Source organism: Gopherus evgoodei, chromosome 1 (genome assembly GCF_007399415.2).
Source record: "Gopherus evgoodei ecotype Sinaloan lineage chromosome 1, rGopEvg1_v1.p, whole genome shotgun sequence".
Taxonomy (NCBI): domain Eukaryota; kingdom Metazoa; phylum Chordata; order Testudines; family Testudinidae; genus Gopherus; species Gopherus evgoodei.
Window position 1 is genome coordinate 337,080,512 of NC_044322.1, and position 25,376 is coordinate 337,105,887.

The following is a 25,376-nucleotide window of genomic DNA, read 5'->3' on the forward strand; positions in this document are numbered from 1 at the left end:
CGGTAGCGGAGGTGTTCACCACCAAGTCTGAAGGAATCCTCCTGAAACACGCTGACCGATCCCCTGGTTCACTCATTGGCAAAGAGCTTGAGTCCCATGGGCCTCTTAGACTCATAGACTCATAGGTCAGAAGGGACCAATCTGATCATCTAGTCTGACCTCCTGCACAAGGCAGGCTACAGAACCCCACCCATCCAATTTTATAACAACCCCTAACCCAGGACAGAGTTATTGAAATCCTCAAAATTGGTTTGAAGACCTCAAGCTGCAGAGAAACCACCAGCAAGCGACCCGTGCCCCACGCTGCAGGGGAAGGCGAAAAACCTCCAGGGCCCCTGCCAATCCGCCCTGGAGGAAAATTCCTTCCCGACCCCAAATATGGCGATCAGCTAAACCCTGAGCATGTGGGCAAGAGTCACCAGCCAGCACCCAGCACTCTTCTTACCCTTTCCCCCTCATCGAAACTCCCCAGTTCCCCTAGGTCTCTGGGGTCCTCAAATGGCTGGACTCCCACCGATGCAGTCCCTTCTCTGGGCTCATCGGGCAGCCTAGAGTCTCCAGTCAGGAACTCTATGAGCCATAGTTCCATAGTCAGGGCTTGTAGCAACTCCCTGCAGGGAGCTTGAAACCCGTGCCCTTCCCCATCAGCAGCCTCTCCAGACTGAGGTTGGTTGCTACCTTTTATATGTTGCCTCCAGGCTGAACATGCCCAGCAGGGTCAAAAGGGTGTCCTACAAGTGGTAGAGAAATACAATTTTGTTCTTCCTTGGTTTTGTTGCAATGACCACCATGATCTTTGAGAAAAAAACATAGCACCTTCCTAATCTGAAGAGCCTGCCACTATACTGTAAACTTCTCCAATGGAAAAAAGATGAGTACTAACCTTCTGTAACTGTTGCACTTCGAGATGTGTTGCTCATGTGCATTCCAATGTAGCTGTGTGTGCGCTGCATGCACTGCCAGCGGAAAGTTTCTCCCTCAGTGATATCCATTGTGTCAGCTCTGATGCCTCCTGGAGTCACGCCCTCATGGTGCTGGATATAGGGATTTGCCACTCTGCCAACTCTTCAGTTCCTTGTTGACGGCTAATTCTGACAGATGAACAGGAGTGCAGGTTTTGGAATGCACATAAGCAACAAATCTCAAAGAACAACAGTTACAGAACGTTAGTAACTGTCTTCTCTTCTTTGAGTGCTTGCTCATGTCCATTCCAATGTAGGTGACTCCCAAAGATGTAGGAGGTGGCTTCAGAGTTCAAGAACAAGCAGACTGTAGCACTGCTCTGCCAAATCGTCTCTGGCTTGCTGCATGATGGCATAGCGAGTTGTGAAGGTGTGGAAAGAGGACCATGTTGTTGCTCTACAGATATCTTGGATGGGAACCTGTGCCACAAACACAGCTGAAGACACTTACACCCTTGTGGTATGTGCTGTTGGGACTGGAGCAGGGACTTTTGCCAGGTCGTAGCACACGTAGACACAAGAAGTGATCCACAATGAAATTCTCTGGACTAAGACTGCGAGGCCTTTCATCCTGTCAGCCACTGCCACAAAAAACTGAGGAGTCTTCCTAAATGATTTGGTTCTTTCTATGTAGAAGGCCAGTGCTTGCCTGATATCTAGTAAGTGGAGCCTCTGCTCCTGGCTACTTGTGTGCCGTCTTAACTACAAGACTGGGAGAAAAAACATCCTAGTTATTGTGGAACTGTGACACTACCTTTGGGAGGCTGGGTGAGGGTGCAGATGGACCTTATCCTTGAAGAAGACTGTGTATGGGGGCTCTGATGTGAGGACCCTAATCTCCAAGACCCTCCTGGCTGAGCGGAAGGCTTTCTTCCACAACAAGTAAAGAGCACATTGACCTGGGCTTGAATGGGAGGTCCTATGAATCTTGACAGTACCAAGGTAAGGTCCCAGAGAGAGATCAGCTGCTGCACTTGTGGGTACAGCCTATCCAGTCCCTTAAGAAAGTGGCTACAGAATGACTAGAAAAAATGGACCTACTGTTCACTCCTAGGTGAAAAGCTGAAATTTCTTCCAGGTGTATTTTAACTGAACATACCAATAGCCCTTGTTGTTTCAGATGTAGCAAACAGCTCAGAATACACAGTGCTGATGTTTGGGAGAGCGAGACTTCTTTCTGCACTGAACAGATCAACAACCTTTTCCATTTTGCCAGGTACATGGCCACGGTGAGTGGCTTTCTGCTCCCTAAAAGAACTTCTTAAACTGGACCTGAGCATGTTAGCAATGCATCCTAGAATACTCTAGGAGCAGACTGAGGAGATATATGAGCCATTGGCAAATATCTTTGAAAAGTCATGGAAAATGGGAGACATTCCAGAAGACTGGAAAAGGGCAAACATAGTGCCCATCTATAAAAAGGGAAATAAGGACAACCCAGGGAATTACAGACCAGTCAGCTTAACTTCTGTACCCGGAAAGATAATGGAGGAAATAATTAAGAAATCAATTTTCAAACACCTGGAAGATAATGAAGTGATAAGTAACAGTCAGTATGGATTTGTCAAGAACAGATTGTGTCAAACCAACCTGTTAGCTTTCTTTGACAGGGTAACAAGCCTTGTGGATGGAGGGAGAAGCGGTAGATGTGGTATATCTTGACTTTAGTAAGGCTTTTGATACCGTTTCACATGACCTTCTCATAAACAAATTAGGGAAATACAACCTACATGGAGCTACTGTAAGGTGGGTGCATAACTGGTTGGAAAATCATTCCCAGAGAGTAGTTATCAGTGGTTCACAGTCATGCTGGAAGGGCATAACGAGTGGGGCCCTGTAGGGATTGGTTCTGGGTCTGTTTCTGTTCAATATCTTCATCAATGTTTTAGATAATGGCATACAGCGTACACTTAAAGTTTGCGGATAATACCAAGCTGGGAGGGTTGCAAGTGCTTTGGAAGATAGGATTAAAATTCAGAATGATCTGGACAAACTGGAGAAATGGTCTGAAGAAAATAGGATGAAATTCAATAAGGATGAATACAAAGTACTCCAATTAGGAAGGAACAATCAGGTGCACATAAACAAAATGGGAAATGACTGCCGAGGAAGGAGTACTGCGGAAAGGGATCTGGGAGTCATTGTGGATCACAAGCTAAATATGAGTCAACAGTGTAACGCTGTTGCAAAAAAAGCAAACATAATTCTGGGATGTATTAGGAGTATTGTAAACAAGACACAAGAAGTAATTCTTCCACTCTACTCTGCACTGATTAGGCCTCAACTGGAGTATTGTGTCCAATTTTGGGCGCCACATTTTAGGAAAGATGTGGACAAACTGGAGAAAGTCAAGAGAATAGCAACAAAAATGATTAAAGGTCTAGAAAACATGAACTCTGAGGGAAGGTTGAAAAAATTGGGTTTATTTAGTCCGTAGAAGAGAAGACTGAGAGGGGACATGGTAACAGTTTTCAAGTATATAAAAGGTTGTTACAAGGACGAGGGAGAAAAATTGTTCTTAACCTCTAAGGACAGGACAAGAGGCAACGGGCTTAAATTACAACAAGGTCGGTTTAGGCTGGACATTAGGAAAAACTTCCTGTCAGGGTGGTTAAGCACTGGAATAAATTGCCTAGGGAGGTTGTGAAATCTCCATCATTGAAGCAGGTTGGACAAACACCTGTCAGGGATGGTCCTGATAATACTTAGTCCTGCCTTGAGCACAGGGAACTGGACCAGATGACCTCTTGAGGTCCCTTCCAGCTCCATGATTCTATGTTACCTCCAATGGATTCAGCCATGAAGCTTCCAGGCTGTGAGATGGAGGAACTTGAGGTTTGGATGATGTAAGGTCCGTCATCCTGAGAGATTAGATCCGGAAATGGATGTAGGGTGATTGGTGTTTCCACTGAGAAGTCCAGAAGAGTGCTGAACCAGTGCTGATGTGGCCAGGCTGGTGTGATCAGGCTCAGGCTCGTTCTTTCCCTTCTGGCCTTCAGCAGGACATTGTGTACGAGAGGAATGGTAGGGAATACATAGAAGAGATGGCCCTTCCAAGGGAGAAGAAACGTGTCTGTGATCGAGCCCACATGGTGATTCTGAAAGGAACAGAACTGCAGACACTTTCTGCTGCACTTTGTTGCAAACAGGTCTATCTGAGGATTTCCCCACCTCTAGAACATATCCCTCACGACATCTGTGCGAATGGACCACTTGTGATTAGAGAAGGATCTGCTGAGACAATCCACTAACTCGTTCTGGGCCCCTGGAAGATAGGAGGCTTTGAGGTGGATCGAGTGGGTTATGCAGAGTTCCCAGAGACAGAGGGCTTCCTGGAATAGGTGAGAGGATCATGCTCTACCCTGTTATACAGAACATCGCTGTCATGTGTCTGTAAGCATTGACATACACTTGCCTTCCAGGTGGGGCTGGAACATTTGGCAGGTGAGGCACACCATTCTGGAGTTCTCTCACACTGATGTGTAGCAAGAGCTCCTCCTGGGACCAGAGCCTTGAGTCCTGAGGATCCTCAGGTGAGCTCCCCAACCCAGCATGGAAACATTGGTGACTAGAGACATTGACAGCTGAGGTTTTGTGACTGGAACACCTGTGCATACTACCCCCGGATCCAACACCAGAAGAGGCAGGCAATCAGCGAGGGGGGGGAATTGTGACCACTCTGTCCAAGCGATCCTGACCTGGTCAGTACCCTAGCCAGGCCTGAAGAGGTTTGAGTTGCAACGTCGTGCACTTCACCACATATGTGCATGCCGCCAAATGCCCCAAGAACTTCAGGCAGTTTCTCACTATGGTGATGGGTAGTTTTTTGAGGCTCTCTATGATCTAGTTCAGGGTCTGGAATCTGGCATTCAGTAGAAAGGATCTGACTTGGACTGAATCGAGGACTGCCCCTATGAATTCTAGCCTCTGGATGTGAGAAAGTTGATTTCTGCATGTTTAACAAAAGCCCTAACTTCTGGAAGGTTAACAGTATCAATCGTATGTCTGTCTTCACTTGAGCCCTGGTCCGACCTCTAATCAAGCAGTTGTTGTGATCAAGGTACACCTGCACCTTTTGTTTTCTTAGGAAGGTCACAACCACTGCCATGCACTTCCTGAAAACCTGAGTGGCTGGTGACAAGCCAAATGGAAGAACGGTGAATTGGTAGTGTACTTGACCCACAATGAAATGAAAGAATCTTCTATGGCCTTGGAAAATTGAAATATGAAAATAGGCATCTTTTAAGTTGAAGGCAGCATACCAGTCTCCCGGATCCAGACTGGGGATAATGGAGGTCAAGGAGACCCTGTGGAACTTTAGCTTCTTCATGAATTTGTTGAGGTTTTGTAGGTCCAGTATGAGTCTGAGACCGCTGTTGGCCTTCGGGATTAGGAAATATCGGGAGTAATTCCCTTTGCCCTTTTGCTCTGGAGGAACCTCCTCTACAGCTCCCACTTGCAGGAGCATTTGCACTTCTTGAATCAGAAGTTTCTCATGAGAAGGCTCCCTGAAGAGGGACGTGAAGGGAGGGTCAGAAGGGTGGGAAGAACTGAACTCCAGAGTGTATCCCAGTCCTATCATGTGTATCACCCAGCGATCTGAGTGATATGGGCCCCTGCCCAATAGAAATGGGATAGGTGGTCCACATAAATCGGGGCAGTTGGATCCAGACACTGTCCTGGTACGGCATCCTTGGACGCACCCTCAAAAGGCCTGTTTAGAACAGATGATTGTCTGGTAGGCCCAGCTCCGTTCGGAAGGAGGCCTCCTCTTGTAGCTCCTGTCATGCCTCCTATTATAATTCTGCCTCGACTGAGGCTGATAGAAATGAGGCAGAAGTTGGGGCTTAAAATACTTTCTCAATAGAGCTGGTCTGTGCAGTCCCAGAGACTTCCCAGAAACTGGCCCTGGAGTTCTTCAAGCTGTGGAGCTTGGAGTCTGTCTGCGCCAAAAAGAATGACATGCCCTCAAATGGGAGGCCCTGGATAGTTTGCTGTACTTCATGTGGGAGACTCGAGGCTTACAGCTGCGAGCTTCTTCTCATAGCCATAGCTGAAGCCACAATCCAAGTAAGTGAGTTTGCCATATCCAGTGCTGCTTGCACCACCGCTCTTGCCTTCCTTGACTAGAACTGAGAACTTGGCCCTGAATTCCTGTAGCAGCAACTCCTTAAATTTTGTCATTGCACCCCAGGAGTAAAGTCATAATGGCTAAGGAGCACCTGCTGGTTGGCAATATGAAGTTGGAGCCTCTTTGGGGTAGAACTTTCTGCCAAAGAAGTTCAGCTTCTTATTGTCCTTTGCCTTGGGGTTAGGTCCCTGGTGCCCCTGTTTCTTCCACTAACAACCCTGGAGGAAGATCGGTATATAGTTAGTTAAAGCCCTTTCGAGGTACAAAATATTTCCTCACCACCCTTTTTGCCATGGGTTGAAAGGAGGCTGGAGTTTGACACAGTGCCTTAACAGGCTCTAGGATGGCACTATCTAGAGGCAAAGCTACCCGTGAGGGGACCGAAGGAGTCAAGATGTCCACTAGGGCATGGGAGGTCTCTGCAATCTCCTCCACCTGGATTCCCAGGTTTTGGGTTAACCTCCTTAGTAGATCTTGGTGCACCCTGTGGTCCTCCTGTGTGAGTGCAATGGAAGTTCCCACTACCACCGTATCCAAGGAGTAGGAAGAGGATGCTAGAAGCGGTACCAGGCTTTGCTCCTGTCCATCAGTACTTAGCAGACCCTGTGGTGCTGGCTCCTGAGATATGGTACCGGGCTCAGTACCTGGGCCCTATTCCTGTACCACAGGAACAGGTGGTGGGCCTCTACTCTCCGATGCAACAGAATATGACCTCCTTGACTGAGATTCTTGGGTCTTATGAAAAGCCAAAGGAGTCCAAAATAGCCATTGCACAAGCATCAGTGTCTGTGCCAGCCAGGCCATTGGTAGAACCCCCGTGGGCCATATCCACCATCGGGTACTTTTGGTCAGACTGGTGCCGGCTCCTGTGGGAGCTGCAGGATTCCGGCTCTGAATCTGAGGGTGAGGATTCACTCCCTGATGACCATGGGGGAGCGGTGCCAGACGGTACCAGCGAGTGGTGCCAAAAAGGGGGCGACTGGTGCTGCAGCATCAATTGCCGGTTTCCCCTTCGAAGGTGCCTGGGGTCTCAGTGCCTTAGCTGTTCTTTCCTCCAGCGCTGGTTCACGTCTGGTATCAGATGGTGGTACACTAGGGAAATCAGGTCCTGCGCTGCCTGGAACGCCTCTTGTATAGATTCATAGACTGTAGGACTGGAAGGGACCTCGAGACATCATCGAGTCCAGTCCCCTGCCCTCATGGCAGGACCAAATACTGTCTAGACTATCCCTGATAGACATTTATCTAACCTACTCTTAAATATCTCCAGAGATGGACATTCCACAACCTCCCTAGGCAATTTATTCCAGTGTTTAACCACCCTGACAGTTAGGAACTTTTTCCTAATGTCCAACCTAAATCTCCCTTGCTGCAGTTTAAGCCCATTGCTGCTTGTTCTATCCTTAGAGGCTAAGGCGAACAAGTTTTCTCCCTCCTCCTGATAACACTCTTTTAGATACCTGAAAACTGCTATCATGTCCCCTCTCAGTCTTCTCTTTTCCAAACTAAACAAACCCAATTCTTTCAGCCTTCCTTCATAGGTCATGTTCTCAAGACCTTTAATCATTCTTGTTGCTCTTCTCTGGACCCTCTCCAATTTCTCTACATCTTTCTTGAAATGCGGTGCCCAGAACTGGACACAATACTCCAGTTGAGGCCTAACCAGCGCAGAGTAGAGCAGAAGAATGACTTCTCGTGTCCTGCTCACTTGCTCACTTCTCATGTCTTGCTGTTAATGCATCCCAGAATCATGTTTGCTTTTTTTTTTGCAACAACATCAGTGCCAGTCCTGTGCTCCTATGGCTCTCTCTCAGAAGAGAGTCCAATGGCACCCTTTGGTCTCTTTCTTTTTGGCTTTTGGCTACAGGGTTTGAACCCTTTACAAACCCTGCAGTGGTCACACAGATGAGATTCCCCAAGGCACTTGAGGCAAGCTGAGTGGGGGTTGCTAATGGGCATAGGCTTGTGGCAGGCCTCACATGGCATGAAGCCCTTAGACCGAGGCACGCCCTTGTGCCAGAGATGGGGAGAATCCCATTAAGAGGGGTCCTACTTTACTACTAATAACTAAAACTACTAATTTTTCAACTATATGCAGGAAAAACAAAGTCTATCAGGGAGAGTACTTGCAAGAGGAAGAACGAGAAGCAGCTCCAGCAACCATGACAGGTGGAGAGAAGGAACTGAAAGGGTGGCAGGTTGGCAGATCTCTATATACGGCACCATGAGGGCATGGCTCCAGGGGGCACCAGAGACAATCTGATGGATACAACTGAGGGAAAAACTTTCTGGCAGTGGTACACGCAGCACATACACACACCTACACTGGAATGGACATGTGCAAGCACTTGAAGAACAACATAAATACTGGTGAAGGATAAAGTCTACTGTGATATGAAGATACTCATCCTGTAAGATTACTGGTGCTAAAGCTTTTGGATGAACTCCTAATATTACTGATTGGAAGTAGATTATCTATACGTTGTATATTACTGTCTTTTGTATGGCTGATCCTGATCCCAAAACTGCATGATTTGTCCTCCAGAGTCATTCTGAACTTGAGATTCTGGGTGCAGGCAAAAAACACCTTCTCCTCTCTATTCTACCATGAACTTCAAGGTTAATCTGAGTGATATCATGGTGAAAAAGAGAATGAACATTTACAGAAATAGTCCTACTGAGGATCTTGGATAGGACCAGGAAGAGGGATCAGAAATATGTGGCTACCGCTGAGTGTCCTCTGCTTATCTTCTCTGCCAGCTGGTCTTCTGGGCTGTCTAGAGTTCCCATCTCAATCCCTTAACCTCCGAGGGAATGGTGAGGGGAAGTTCCAGGCACTGCTGTGTCGTATGGTGTCCTTTCCAACAAACAGGGCAACTAGGGAGGGGCAAGAGGGGCAGTGCGTAAGGCACAGAGCCAGCATGGGCGCAAAAATGGGGCAGCACAGGATTGGGCTCAGCAGCATCAGCCCCTGTCACAGTTATTCCTTCCAGTGCCCTCCAAATATCCCCCAAATATCCCTCCCGGCACACAGAAACCCTCCAGGATCCCCTCCCCCTGTTAGCATGCTTTATTTGGAAGTCTGAAATACAGTAACCCTAGGGGTTGCTCTGTTCTCATGGTTTCTGGAGATGGCAGGAGCAAATTCACCTGCCAGCAGCTGCTTGCCCCTATTTCCTGGGCTGGGCACCAGACTCACATAGCTGAGCTCAGGCTGTGTGACTGCGAGCCCAGCACCCAAGGGAAGCAAGGGGCAGTTCCACTGTGTGTAGGGAGTGTGGTGAGAGTGACCTGGCTGCAATGGCAGGCCCCTGGGCAGCGAGTGGGGTGTGACTGGGCTGCTGTGAGGCAAGGGGAATGAGTACTCCAGGGAGCAACTTGGGGAGCATCTTATGGCAGCCAGGCTTCATGGACAGGGGCTAGTTGCAGGGGGTGTTGCTGGCTGGCACCAAGCTCCTTTGGGACAGAGACAAGAAGGTTTCAGGAGCTTGGCGCAGTGCCACCACTCTGCCTGGAAAGCGCCTGGATGCGCAGAGGTGGCCTGACTTGGGAAACAGGGAAGGGAGGGCTGCCGGGCAGCCAGCCAGCACTTCAGCTTCCACAGCACAAAGAGCCAGGGGCCTGAGCAGACTAGGTGGCTCCCACCAGCTTCCGGATCTGCTGCCCCTGGCAGAAGGCAACGGTTTTCAAACTGTGGAGTGCATCTTGCATGGAAGGTGTGCCCCAAAGTTTGAAAACGGCTGTGCTAAATGGGAGGCAGAATTTGGGGGGCGAGAGGGGGAGGATGTGATCCTGCATGCCCCCCACGTGGCACCTCTAGGGGGCACAAATATGATTGATCACCACAGGTGTTAAAATGCTTTGTTACAGCTCTGCAACAGAGACCTTCCTTAGCTACAGGAAGCACAAACCTTTCCTGCACTAATTACTTGCTTTTTGGTCATCATCCTTACTTTTCGTTTGTTTTTTTCCCACAGAAAATCTCTTCAGAAATGCCAGAGTACTTCTGATGACAATGTTACGACACTACAACATCCCTTCCTCAATCAGCAAAAAGACAAACAGATCTGAGAGTCCATTTGAATGAGGTGCCAATCAGCCACACTAGGGATTAAAGCATGTATCAACTCAGAACTTTTAACTGGTATATTTCTCATATCTATCTTATGTTTTGGAGGAAAGGGACCAACTTTTCTCTACTACATAACTTAGTTTGGTGAAGTTGGAAGTTATAAAATATATCCCTTCATAACGGAAAAAATTGTTCCTAACATACAGATAAGAGACAATAGTTCAGAAAGATTCCAAGCACCTTCTCACTTCTCTTTTAGAAAAAAAATGGAATCAATATATTCAACAACTTTTCTTTAAGATTTTTCTGGATTTTCACTGAATAAGAAATTTTCAAAATATTAAATTTTCAACATTTTGTTTTTTCCTCTTTCTGTGCCTTTTTTCCCTTCTGCCACCGAATGAGATAGTGTGCGCTTCTCTAGATTTTTTCCATTTTTTTTTCCATTTGTCTCTTTTTAATTTAATTTTTCCTTTTGCCCTCTCTAACTTCTCAAATCTACCCAACTTCAGAAAAAAGTTAGAGAAGCAAAAGGAAAATTAGCAAAGTTCAGCTAACCACCCCACCCAACCCCTGAATGTTATTTATATTATTGTATTCTGTGGCAAAAAGGAAAAAAAGAAAAAGGGGGGGGGAGGAAGAGAGGACATGAACATTTTAAAATTCAAAATAAAAAAAATGTTTGGTAAAAACTTAAATTCTTCCACTTAGGACCTTGTAAAACAAACAATAAAAATTTGAAATTTTTGTGTGAAATGTTTTTCCATTTTTCAGACAACTAATTGTAACATACTTTGTTTTTCCTCAAAATAGGTGAAGGTGCTGAAACAGCAAAATGAGACAAATGAAAAATAAAAAATTAATAAAATTAAAATACTTAATCTCCTAAAATGTCATTTTATCATATCAGATGCCAGATCCTCAGCTGCACAAGATTATCTACTTGCTACCAAGGAGGACAGGAGAAGAGCAAAGATAGGTTTAAGCCACCTTTGCATACACCATGCCCTCAGTATAAATCTGAATCAGCCTGAGATCAGTTCCAAATTACGCTGGCTTGTAATGGCCACCAAAGAGCCCTTACACTGGCCAGGTATTACCAAAGCGCAACACACTCCAGTCACACCCCTTCTCAACTGCACCCCACTAAGCTGGCCTCTAGAGCAGCCAGAGACTCCTCAAGGGCCAAACTAAGGCAGCTTTCCAGGTCCTCTGTGCTTCTGGAGCAGAACAAATGGGCTGGGAGAGAGAGTCTAGGACCTGTCTTTATTACACAATAGTACAGTATGCATTGTAGAATCATAGAATATTAGGGTTGGAAGGGACCTCAGGAGGTCATCTAGTCCAACCCTCTGCTCAAAGCAGGACCAATCCCCAACTAAATCATCCCAGCCAGGGCTTTCTCAAGCCTGACCTTAAAAACTTCTAAGGAAGGAGATTCCAGCACCTCCCTAGACAACCCATTCCAGTGCTTCACCACCCTCCTAGTGAAAAGGTGAGGCCAAATTCCCTCTTCAGTGAAATAAGTTTAACTGAAAGGTGATCGAGGATCCCTATGTTTACTGTACAGAATATTAAAAAAGAAATGACTATTTGAATAATTTAATTATTTGTGAAGCAATATATAATTATATATGGAAAGACCACATGCCAATGATTGCACATGAAGGCAGAAAATTAAGATTTAACTTTCAGCGTTAACTCTATTTCCTGACAGCTGAATGCTTGATTTTTCAACATTAATGTCCAACTACTGTTTGTCTTTTCAATGGAATAGTTATATTGATAATATGATGTCAATGTATTTGGTTTCTCCAAAGCAAATGTTGGAATACTTACCTTGCTACATGATTAATTACTGGAGCAAAGTTTGTTGGTCCATAAAGCTGTACAGATTTTAAACTTCTATAATATGCCTCCATTACACCATCAATTCCATTGCAATAGGGATTTTGAGGGTTTCCATTCTAAACAGTTGAAGAAAATTGGATAAGATTGATTAATAACTGAAATATTAACAATCAAAATAATCATTATCACAATATACAGAGAAAGTTCTAATATGGTATTTAACTGAAGATCTTGTGTTCCTTTGAAGCATGAAACAAAAGACTAATACTGTATGAAGTGTTGTTGCAGCTGTGTTGGTCCCAGGATATTAGAGAGACAAGGTGCGTGAGGTTATACCTTTTATAGGATCATATTTTGGAATATATTACTACTCAATAATTTCTAATTTAAAAATAATATTGTGACCAGATCCCAATGTAAATACAGTTGTCATAAATATAGGGGGAAGGGTAGCAACCTTTATGTATGCTTGGCAACCATACTGGATTGCCATACCTGTAAAGGGTTAAGCAGATCAAATAACCTAGATGGCACCTGACCAGAAGGACCAATGAGAAAAGAAGATTCTTTCAAATCTGGGGAGAAAGATTTGTTTTGGTTCTGTGTGCTGTTCCCTCTCTGGATGGAGGGAGAAGCCAAGCAGGTACAATATCTCCTGAAAATATGCCTGGAATAATCCATCTAAAACCACAGAAACTGTGAGTAGGGTAAGGAAATGCCTTAGGTTATCTTTTGTTTTGTCTTGTGAATTTTCCTATGCTACAGAGGTAGTTTCATTCCTGTTTTTGTAATTGTGATGCTGAGCCCAGAGGGGAATCCTCTGTGTTTAAAAATGTTTGTATTACCCTATAAAGTTACCTTCTATTCTGATTTTGCCAGTGTGATTCTTTTACTTTTTTCTTTAGCAATAAAGTTCTTCTTTTAAGAACTTGATTGATTTCAGTGTCCTGAAGACAAAGGGTCTGGTCATATTGCTAAGGCAACTGGTTGGTATATTATTCTCAAGCCTCCCCAGGAAAGGGAGTGAAAGGGTTTGGGGGGATATTTTTTTTTGGTGGAGACAGGGATTCCAAGTGATCCTTCCCTGAATTTTTGTGTAAACCACTTGATTGTGGCAGCACAATACCATCCAAGGACAAAGGAAAGGAATTTGTGCCTTGGGGATGTTTTAACCTAAACTAGTAGAATATAAGATTATATTCTAAGAATATATTCTAAGAATATAACGGTCTCCATTCAGGTCCCCACATCTGTACCCCAGAGTTCAGAGTGGTGTGTGTGGGGAACCCTGACAATAGTATATAAATGTAAGGTAAGCTGTAGTTTTTATTGGCTTCAGTATTTTGCTCTGTACTGGGCAAACTGATCCTTAGCACAATTGGACCTAGTGTATAAGGGGGACAAATGGGACCTGTGAGCTCACTATGTTGGGAGACACAGGACTGCTTGGAATTCTTGTACTTGAGACTAAACTTTTTGGGGCAGGTTGTTTTTTTTTACTACATCTTCACAACACCTATCGCACTGAACGCCTATGCACAACAGGCTGCCAATTTGGAGGGACCTATTTATTTGTTTCATAATATGTAAATATGTCAAATCCCAGTTTAAGATTCTATACCGAATCTCAGGGCTAGTAGTTAGAAAAAAACCTTAGATTCTGAAATGATTTGATTTTATGAGCCAATTGTCCAGATACAGATAACACCTGCAGGCCTCAATCATGATGTTAAACTACCACCACCAAGCACTTGGTGAATACTCTTGGGCTCACTGAATACTCAAAGGGCAGTGCATCTTATACTGGTAGTGACTGAAAGTACACTGAAATATATCCTGTGTCTTCTCTTATTGAAATGTAGACATAAGCATCTTGAAGATCTAAGGTCCCAAACTAGACCTCCTGGTTTAGAGCAGTGATAATACTTCCCAGAGCAATCATATTGAACTTTATCTCCCCAAAGTATTTGTTTAATTTTCAGAGTGCACAGGACACCATTCTATTTGGGAATAAGGGAATACCAGAAAACCCCTTTTCCTTCAGTGAAGCTCTGGCATCACCTTCTACAGTACCTATACTCAACAGCGCAAAGATCTCTTCTTGAAGTTTTTCTCATGCAATACAATGGGAGGGGTGCTTTGGTATTAGATCAAACTAGAGGGAACACTGCCTCCTGTGAGATGTACAGATTTCGAATATGCCCTTGAGTGTGTTAAGAATAATAACTATAATTCCTTCTGGCCTTAAATCAGAAAATCTACCAATCTATTCCCCTATCAAAGACACAACCAATGTTACAGTATGTACCTTTGTTTACTCCTAAGTAATGTCTATCTCAATCTAACCAGAAATAATAGGAAACCAGCAATCCACACTTCATCTTGACTGCAGAACTGAGATAAATAAGTTTGAATTGGAATTTTCCAAGGAACTCATCTGAAACATTTAAACAATATGTTTTAATTACTTTTGTGCAATGGATTAATATGGAGACCATTTTATACATTTATATATGGATGGAGCCTTTGCATAGCTAAAGAAAGTCCACCCAGAAGATTAAACAAGGACACAGAATATATAGAAAAAGAGGATGTTTTCCTATGCAGACAAACCCATAATGTTCTGAGAGTTAATCGAGTCACAAAGAAGTAGGAAAACTATAGAATTTATGCAAGGTAGAAATAACTTGCTGTCTGAACCAAAGAAACTGAAGGTTACATGGGCCAAACTTCCTTATACCCCACAGAAGTCCAACGTGTATTTTCACTCCAAATTAAAAACTGTACTGTGTCTGCCTTATCAATCAGCTATACCATCTTTCTATATGTGGATACTTTGTCTAGGTCCTTCAATATTTCTTATTTTATTGTAAGTTTTGAAGAATGTGAAATGAAATGTGATGGTACCTCCCCTAAGGCTTTATGGAAATATGCTTAGAATGTGTTTTGTGTTACATGGCATATGTAGCATATCTTAAAGGTTATGATCTACTGAATCTATTTGTATGCATGTATCATTTTTGTATTCAAAGTTATGAATAGTGGCTGTGTACTGGTTTGATTTCTAAATAACCTTGGTAGAGCATTTGGCCAGTTCCTAGAGAAAGAAATGTTGAAATTAAGTAGCTAATCAAGAGAAACTTAAAGAACAATGAATCTTGGAATGCTTCAATCCACATAAGAAGTCTACATGTGACCCATGGCTGCTACCTGGTAAGAAACTGTGAGTCATGCATGGACATGTGACTTGCCCAGGTGATTCCTAAACTCCATCTTGGAGCTGGACTTTGCATAGGAGGGGGAGGGGAGTCTCCACCCACAAAAAAAAAGTTTATTTAAGCCTGTGGGACCCCTCCATTTTGTCTTCAGCTGACTAGTGAGAGGTTCTCCACCCCCTAGGATACTTGAAAGAAACTGGAACAAAGGACAGTGTGCAACGGGTGAGAGTGATCACTGGACCAAGGCTAAAAGGAGATTAGTCTGTAAAAGGCAGCATTCTGGAACTGGTGAGGATCTTATCTGAATTCAGTTTGATTAGACATAGATTTGCACATTTTATTTTATTTTGCTTGGTGACTTACTTTGTTCTGTCTGTTACTCTTGAAACCACGTAAATCCTACTATTTGTATTTAATAAAACCACTTTTTACTTATTAATTTACTAAGAGTATGTATTAATACCTGGGGGAGCAAACAGCTGTGCATATCTATCAGTGTTATAAAGGGCGAACAATTTAAGAATTTACCCTGCATAAGCTTTATATGGGGTCAAACGGATTTGTGTTTAGACCCCGTCGGGGGGTTGGGCATCTGAGTGTTAGAGACAAGAACACTTCTGTTAGCTGCTTTCAGGTAAACCTGCAGCTTTGGGGCAAGTAATTGAGATCTTTGTTGAAGCAGACGGGACAGGGTGCTGGAGCCCCGAACCAGCAGGGAAGGCAGGGGTAGAAGTAGTCTTGGCACATCGGGTGGCAGCTCCCAAAGGGGGTTCTGTGATCCAATCCGTCACAGTATAATCAAAGAACATATGACCATGTTCACCAAATTCTGTGGAACTATAAAGGACTGTTTTCTTTCTACATTATTGTTGCATTGTAGAAATTTTATGAATGGTATGGCATAAGGAAGCATAAACATCTAACCTGTGTATAGTCTTAAAATATTAAAAAATTCTTAAAAGGGAGAATTCTAATTAATAGGATGCTCAATACAAAAAAACACAATCTCTGACATGAATAAAATGTAAAAAACCTCTCACAAAGAAAAGAACCACAGAAATTTATATATCAAAACTATCTACTGGATATCAATGGAAGTAGCAGGAAAACTGGGCACTAGAAATCAGAAAGCTGGTTGATAATTTCCAGTAGAAATAAAAAAGCTGCCAACCTCCAATAATCCCTGAAAAGGAGGTATAAAACTGGATGTCATCAAGTGGAACCTCAGATTTTGCTGAACCTATCAAAGAAGCTGTCTTGTTAGACCTTGAGGAGGACTTTGTGGATGAGTGGGAATGATGGGAATGCATACAACAGGTGCCCGCGAGCAAGCCCTGGCTGAGATTCAGGAAGGAATGAAACTGCTGATGCTTCCTATTGTGCCGTGTCATGAACAGGTCTATCTGTGGAGAGCCCCACCTTTGGAAAATGCTGATGGTGACATCCAGTGAAGAGACCACTTGTGGCCATGAAAGGACCTGCTGAGGCGGTCAGCCAGTTCGTTCTGTGAACCCAGAAGATACGAGGCCTCCAATTGTATCAAGTGGGCGATGCAAAACTCCCACGACTTGAGGGCTTCCTGAGGAGGAGCACCACCCTGTCTGCTTATATAGAATATCGCTGTGGTGCTGTCTGTCAATATCGATACACATCTGCCCTGAAGATGGGTTTGAAAAGTTTGGCAAGCAAGGCACACTATGCGCAGCTCCTTTATGTTGATATGCAGTGAAAGTTCTGCCTAGGACCAAAGAACCTGAGTCCTGAGATTGCTTAAGTGCGCTCCCCATCCCATCGCTGACACATCTGTGATTAATGACAGTGTTGGTTGAGGTTTGGAGAAGGGTATTCCAGCATATACTGTTTCTGGGTTGAGCTGATTTACAAAGAATTGAAGAAATCTTCTGTGGGATGGAAGTATGGAGACGTGAAAATACGTGCCGAGGGTGGCGTACCAGTCCCTCGGATCCAGAGGGGGAATGATGGAAGCCAGGGAGACCAAGTGGAACTTCAACTTCTTCATGAATCTGTGGACTGGTGCATCACCCCTGAGCGAACCTTAAAAAAGGTTTCCTGGGAAGCTGGAGACTACCTCATCGAGCCCTGGGCCTGGTTCGAGGAGGACTGTGGGGGCCTTCACCTATTACTTCTACCCCATTTTCTGTTATAGTCTTGTCTCTGCTGAGAAGGGCAGAAGCGAGGTGGGGGGCTGAAGCTTAAAATGCTTCCTCTTCAGGGCTGGCGTGTGGAGGCCCAGGGATTTTACAGTTGCCCTAGAGTCTTTTAGGCTATGAAGCCTAGAGTCTGTCTGTTCTGCAAACAGACCCGAGCTAGCAAAGGGCAAGTCTTGGATGACCTGCTGTATCTCTGGTAGGAGGCCTGAGACCTGCAGCCAAGAGCTTTGGTGCATAACAATGGCAGTGGACATTGTGCGGGTGGCCAAGTGCGCCACATCCAATGCAGCCTTGTAATTGTCTTACCCTCCTCGAGAACAGCTCCCAAGTCAGATCAGGAGTTTGTTCGGAGGAGCTCCTTAAACTTGGACAGAGTTACAAGAAATAAAATTGTAGCGGCTGAGCACCATTTACTGATTAGCAATTCGAAGCTGGAGGTCCCCCGTCGAATAGACCTTATAGCCTAAGATGTCCAACTTCCTTGCCTCTTTGGATTTTGGCTTAGGACCTTGCTGCCTCTCCTTGGCACTGGCTGCATCCACAATAAGCATACCTGGTTGAGAGTGGGTGAAAAGGTATTTATACCCTTTGGAGGGTACAAAGTATTTCCTTTCCATCCACTTTGCCATGGGAGGAATGGAGGCAAGAGTTTGCTGCAGGGTCTTCATGGTGTTATGAATGGTCTTGAACAACGGCAAGGCAACCCTTGATGGCCCTTTTGGTGTCAGAATATCTAGCATGCGATCTATGTCTTCTGACACCTCCTCTGCCTGAAGACCTAAGTTTTGAGCTACTCTTCTAAGCAGTTCTTGATGGGCCCTACTGTCCATGGCTGAGAAAGAGGCAGATGAGGCCATTACTGCCTTGTCTTGGGAGGAAGATGAAGAAGCTCCCATGGGCATAGGTTTCTCCTGACCCTCCAATTCTCAGGGTTCCTCCCTCAGTGATGCCACTTGCATGGTGGCAGGCACAGTACCGGCATCACCTCAGTGCCGAGCTCCTATCCTTTTGGAGGTTCCCTCACCACTGAGGAAAATAGGGGGCCTCCACCTGTCCGAGGCTATGGACAGAGACCTGGAGCTTGGACCCTGGGCTTGAGAGCCCACCCAGGGGGTCCAGAAAGGCCACTGCGTCGGAGCCTGCCATTGAGGATGTCAGGGCATCGTAGGGACCTGTTGGGCCTCCTCTCACTGGGAATGACGAGAATGGTGCCAGCTCTGCCTGGAGATGTATGACTCCGGCTCCGAGGTCAAGTCCAACCTTGAGGACTACGGGGCGCCATGCAGGACGGTGCCAGGGAGTGGTGCCCAGGTGAGGGAGACTGTTGCAGATGCATGGCTGTTTTGCCCTTGGAGAGAACTGGCCCCTTGTGCAGTGCCAGTGCTGCTGACTGCTGGGCCATCAACGCTATGAGGCTCCTTGCAGTCTCAAATCTGTCCAGGGATAGATGGCAGGTCCAATATCCCCATTTGGCTCTCCTGCACCAGGGAGTCCAATTGGACCAGACTCGACGGTTCTGCCTGTGTGGTTAGAGTCAATGGTGCCGGTTTTGCCTGTGCAGGAGCTGAGTATCCTGGCATGGGACACACTCCGCGGGCACCATCGCGCTCCACTGTTCTGACTGTTGGTGAATGCCTCCTCCTAGCTCTTCTTTGCTTCTTATGTGGCACCAGCAAGTGTGACCCATGCCAACAGGCTGCCAAACTCATCGTCGGTGCTAGAGAGTGGCAGTACTACAAATCTCTGGGTGCTGAGTCCTTTGCCAGTGCCATGGCCTTTCTTACTAAGGACAGTGTGCTCCAAACTGAAGTGCTGGGTTTTGATGCCAACACGGGCTGTGCTGGCTGGGGACGAAGAGCTGACTTCATAAGGAGAAGCTTAAGTCTAAAGTCTCTCTCCATTTCTGTTTTTGGGCGGAAGCGCCTGCAGATCTTACACTTATCAGTCTGATGGGCCTCCCCCAAGCACTTTAAGCAGGAATCATGAGGATCTCCCCTGGGCATAGACTTCTGACAGGATGCACAGGGTTTAAGGCCTTGAGATCAAGGCATGCCCCAGCCCCTGAAGGGGAGAGTGTGGTGGGGGAGCAGCTCCCAACAAAGCCCCTTAACTACTAACTAACCACTAAAACTAACAGTACTATTCTAATAAAACTATTTACAAAACAAAGAAAGAAAATGCTAGGGAATTGCATGCCCGAGGCAAGAGAGAGAGAAACTCCAATGACCATCACTGGTGGCAAAAGGGAACTGAAGAGGAAGCGGGTTGGCAGGGACCTATATACACACCGCCATGAAGGTGATATTTTAGGGGGCTCCACAGCCAACCCAACGGGTACCACTAGGGGAAAGTCTTCCAACTGTGCATGCAGCATGCACGCATCTACTTGGAATTGACATGAGCAATCACTTGAAGAGGAATTTTAGGTTTATACTCCAGAGGGGGTGCGTGCCTGAGGAGCTGGGAGTTGCCTTAGCTGTAGCCTTCCTATGCAAGGGCAGTTCAGAAAGCCTGCACATAGCTGGGTATGGCCCTACCTGTATGTATGTTGGTGAAAGTGCAGGCTGGAGGGCTCTGCAGCTTGTCACAGCAGTACAGTGTGAGAGGGAGCCCAGGCTGGTGGGTCGGGGGCTCAGTGGTACCCCAGTTCCAAGTGGCACCACAGGGGGAACCCATCACAATGCTGTATGCTTGTTTCTCCTTGGTAAGTCCAAGGAAAGTGTCCTAAGAGGAAAACTTTTAGGTAATTACTTTTGATGCTTTAAACTTCTTGCTTGTAAAACAAACTAGAAGTAGGATGGACCACACGCATAAGAGTGACTTAAGAAGAAGTGTAATTTTACTCCTTGGAGAAATATTTTGAAGCATGATAAATGTACTAGAAATACCAAAAAAATTAATAGCTGATGATTATAAGTAAATGTAATAAGACATTTTAGCGATTTTATGTTCTATGGAATAACTGCTTAAACCCAATACTGGTCTACATCAATAGCTTTCAAGACTGTATGCTGTGCTCAGTAAATGCCTGAAACATCTGGTACCCAAAGAATCTATAAACCTCTTTAAACTGTTGACTATAAGCCTCGGTGGTTCTTGGCAAATTAACAAAACTTGTTGATTGGTTAAGAATAACTAAGGTTATGTCTATCTACACTTAGAGCTGGGGATGGGATTCTCAGCTTGTACAGACATACTCGCACTAGCATTCCTTGAGCTAGCATGCTAAAAATAATAGTGTAGCTGGGGTAGCACAGGCAGTGGCAAGCAGTGGCATGGGTTAGCCTTGCTGAGTATATACCCAGAGTTCAGGTAGGTTTGCACTCAGCACAGCTTGTCCATACTACCAATCACCACTGTCAATGCTACACTAATATTCTTAACGTGTTGGCTCAATGAAAACTAGTGTGAGTATGTCTATGTGACATGGGAATCATACTCCCAGCTCCAAGTGTAGATATCCCTAAGTGTCCTGATTTGAAAAGTACCATCTAAAGCAGGGGTGGGCAAACTACGGCCTGTGGGCCAGATCTGACCTTTCCATGCAGCCCCTGGGGGTGGGGGGGTTGGTGGGGAGAAGAGGGCTCTGTGTGTTGCCCTCGCCTGCAGGCACCACCCCCTGCAACTCCCATTGGCCAGGAACAGGGAAACGCAGCCAATGCGAGCTTCGGGGGAGGAACCCGCAGGCGAGGGCAGCGCACAGAGCCCTCTGGCCCCCTCTCCCCCAGTGGCCACGGTGCCAGGAGGGGAGCAGCGCAGGGCCAGGGCAGGCAGGAAGCCTGTCTTAGGCCCACTGTGCACAGCTGCCACCCTGAAGCCACTCCAGGTAAGCACTGCCGGGCCAAAGCCCGCACCTCAACCCCTGCTGCACCCCTCCTGCATCCCAATCCCCTGCCCTGAGCCACCAACCCCCTGCTCTGAGCCTCCTGCTACACCCCTCCTGCATCCCAACCCCCTGCCCTAGGCCCCCCATCACACCCCTCGTGCACCCCAATCCCTGCCCTGAGGCCCCTGCCACACTCCACACCTTCCTGCACCCAACCCCCTGCCCTGAGCCCCCTCCCACACCCAAACCCCTGCCTTGAGCCCCCTACTATATCCCGCACTCCTCCTGTGCCCAACCCCTTGCCCTGAACCCCTTCCTGCACATTGCACCCCTCTTACACCCTACATTCCTCCCTGCACCCCAATCCCCTGCCCCAGCCCTACATTCACACCCTGCATGCAAGCATGAGATGACCTTAGAAGAACTCCGGTATCAGCTAAAATATTTACCAGATTGGCCAATCTAGTTTGTTACATTTCAGCTTTAAAATCTAACTGGCACTCTGGCAAATTCATAAATTTGACCCCTTCTCCCTCCTTCACTTTTACATCCTATTTGATTACTTGCAGGATCCTTCAGTTTGAAGATTTTGCCTTTTATACATGTACAAATTGGGACACAATTAATCCCCCAAAATGGGATAGATGGAAAAAGATGACCTTGGTGTGGGATTCTTCTGGAGCCCACAAGTCTATCATGTCCTTAGACTGCATGCCTAGAAGTAGCCGTAATTGTTTGTCAAGCTACTGCAGCTGAGGCCTAGGAAGATTACCTCTCCCTCCTCTTTTGGGGTTTAAAGGACCTTCCTGACTATTTGGGCTTTCTATCTATAACTTAATCCTGATGAAGACTGCTGAAACTGCTCCCTTGAACATGAAAATTATTTGCTTTTGAAAGCTGGACGACCCAACTGATAGAATATTTTCTTCTGTTTTATTGCCTGTAATATCAAAATACAAAACAACACTTCACAAAAAGAGGCCCGAATTCACTATTGTACTCACAAGGATTTTCTGTACTGCAAGGAATTCAAGCATACATACAACCACAAAACAACTTTGTTAAACACACAAGAAAAGTTATTAAAAATTGAATTCCTATGTATTTTCTTACCAAAGCAAATTCATGTGACACTCTTCCATCTGGGGGCAGCTTAGCCCCAAAACCTAGAGCAGGAAACATTTTGTCACTATCATAATCTTGAATGATTTCACCTACTGCTTTCAGTGCCATGCCATAAGCATTCAGTTGGTACGGGTTCATATAGTGGAGCGAGGTGGGCTGTGCAGGGTTACCTGTTAAAACACAAAGATCAGATGTATATTACAATGGATTCACTTGGGAATGCAACTCAGCACTGAAGCTGGGAAAGTGTCTTTTCCAGGGAAAATCCAAGATCTGCAACTTGATAGACTAGGCTATCAAATGACAGAGTGGTCACAGAATGGTTTCCTGTCCGAAAGATGTTCACTGCAAATATTCTCACGTAAGTCTGAAAAGCTCACTATTTCACAAACATGAAAGAGGAGATTTGAATAAAATTGGAACATACAACTGAGTATTTCAGATAGGAAAAGCAAAATAAGTATGTTAATTACAAAGGCAGAAATTTTGCTTATGAGCAGATAAATGATTGGGCCGAGACATTACAGCACCTAAAGTGAATAAAACCTAAGAACTCTATAATCAATATGATAATACAGCAAACACCTTTACTTCAAAGACAAATGGATATATGAAAAGGAATCTCACTGACAAAACAGAAAAGGTCAGTGGAACTCAATACAAGGGTGGGATTCAAACCGACAGGCAGAACCTGCAGCTTGGCAGTGATGGTCAAGCTTTGACAGACCATGAGTGACTGACATGCCAAGCTAAAGATGTAAGCATTTGATTGTCCAATTTCATACCATGTATATTATTATTGATGAGCATCTCTCTTTTCCTAATAAACCTTGTTTATTTAAACGTCTTCTGATCTTAAGACTGTTTTGGGATTATTTACAGAGAGCTATTCTGTGAGCGGTAAAGTAACCTTTTATCTCTAAGAAATAGTAATGAAGGGGATCTGTAACCTAAGTCCAGTCAAGATTTTTGTTCAGAAGCAAGGAGTAGAGATCACTGTTTTATAAAAGTGCAACCAATGCCAAGGTTGTGTTTGACCCAGTACATTACAAAATCTAATGACAATGACCAAGAGTCAAGTTACAGGGGCCTAAGGTAATAACAGGTATTTATAAGTTGAAGCCAGTACGTAAAGGTTTTCTTTTTGCTCAGGAAAGACGACAACTGAAATTTCTTAAATTCATCTGCCATAGTCTTGCACTGCTTTTGTAATGCTAGGGTGGTTGTGATTCATGGTCATGTAAGCAGTGATAACCCCTCCCACTCCTGATGCAAGTGATGAAAATGGGAGAAGTCTTGGCTCTTTTCCCAAATGCTTTTGCTGGCATAGCTCTGTTAAAGCACAGGGAAGCACATCAAATCACTCCCTCTTGCTACTCATGACTGAACTTTAATTTATGAAATAGCTTGATTTGAAAGCTCAAACATTCTCCAAAAATCCCAGAGCAGACAAGCATTTTCAAATTTTTCTTTAAAAAAAAAAAAAAAGAGTTCAACACAAATTATGAAATACCGAAGTCGGTGATGCTCATATTTTAGATGCCATTATCCAACAGTTACCAGTAAGTGAGGTTTGTGGGGCTGCAGCCAAAGAAGGAAGCACTAAGACATGCTTTCCCTATTTGCATCCCTGGAAACCCGCCCGTGGCTGGTGCTTGGTGCATCATAGCACTTCTTTCTTTGGCAGCACAAACCTGCCTGGGTGGGTGCAGCCAGGGAAGGAATCACTGAGGTGTATCAAGCCCTGGAGAATGCAGGGAGAGGTACTGGTCAGCCTTGTGGGTCCTTAGTACTCCTGCTCCCGGTGGAAAACTGTGGCAGCTGGGTTGCAGCCCCCTGTGCTACAGGATGGGAAGGGAGTTTGCAGGCAGAGTAGCAATGGGGTGGGAGACTGCAGCCCAGAGCTGGGGCTTTACACAGGAAGCAGGGGTTCTGGGGGCTCGCAGGGCTGCATGGTACCTCTTCCTATACTTTCTGGGGTGCACTCTGCCCTGGCACCAGGGACCCAAGCACCGCATGTTCCAACCCTTCCTTCCCTGATTGCAACCCTGCAGCAAATTTCCAGGCCTGCAGCCAGGGAACAAAGTGATGGGGCATGCTGAGCACTGGCTGCAGGCTGCTTCCTTCTCTAGCTTCAGCTCCACAAACCTCCCTGTGGCAGGGGCTTTTCACAAGTGGTGGTATTCAGGCCCCATGGAGCTGCCTTGAAAAAAAATTCAATAAGTGGCATATTAGTAACCAGAAGTTGTCAATATCATGATTGTTGAATAATCGGCAACCACTGTACATGTTTTATGTTTCACTGCACGTCTTTTAAAATATCAAAATTATTTCCCATATGTGCTAGCAGAGCACAAGGTATTCAAATTTTCAAAAGTAGCCTTTAATTTTGGGTAGGACTGTCAAGTGATTAAAAAACTTAATAGATATTAATCGCACTGACAGACAGTAACAGAATACTATTTATTTAAATATTTATGGATGCTTTCTACATTTTCAAATATATTAATTTCAATTACAAAACACAATACAAAGTGTACAGTGCTCGCTTTATATTTATTTTTTATTACAAGTATTTGCACTGTAAAAACCAAAAAAATAGTATTTCTCAAATCACCTAATACAAGTACTATAGTGCAATCTCTTTATCATGAAAGTTGAATTTACAAATGTAGAATTATGTAAAAAACAAACCTGCATCCAAAAACAAAAGAATGTAAAACTTTAGAGCCTACAAGTCCACTCAGCCCTACTTCTTGTTCAGCTAATCGCTCAGACAAACAAGTTTGGTTACATTTAAAGGAGATAATGCTGCCCTCTTCTTGTTTACAATATCACCTGAAAGTGAGAACAGGTGTCTGCATGGCACGGTTGTAGCCTGCATCACAAGATATTTACGTGCTAGATGTGCTAAAGATTCATATGTCCGTTCATGGTTCAACCACCATTCCAGGGGACATGCACCCATTCTGATGACGGGTTCTGCTCGATAACAATCCAAAGCAGTGCGGACCGACGCA

The 25,376-nt window shown here is 45.1% G+C and overlaps 1 protein-coding gene across 5 annotated transcripts in view; it reads right to left on the bottom strand.

Moving 5' to 3' along the window:
- Positions 1 to 25,376, bottom strand: part of CPNE8 (copine 8) — a 253,547-nt gene that overhangs the window by 43,434 nt on the left and 184,737 nt on the right. For 2 of the 5 annotated variants that reach the window (XM_030566068.1, XM_030569405.1), the window contains exons 15-16: positions 22,345 to 22,526; positions 12,005 to 12,132 (exon numbers count right to left, since the gene is read on the bottom strand). In XM_030566068.1, the coding sequence (XP_030421928.1) occupies positions 12,005 to 12,132; positions 22,345 to 22,526 (310 nt within the window). Of the gene's footprint in view, positions 1 to 909; positions 1,092 to 12,004; positions 12,133 to 22,344; positions 22,527 to 25,376 lie in introns of those variants that run through there. The other 3 variants (XM_030568536.1, XM_030567773.1, XM_030566943.1) reach the window with 3 other exon arrangements.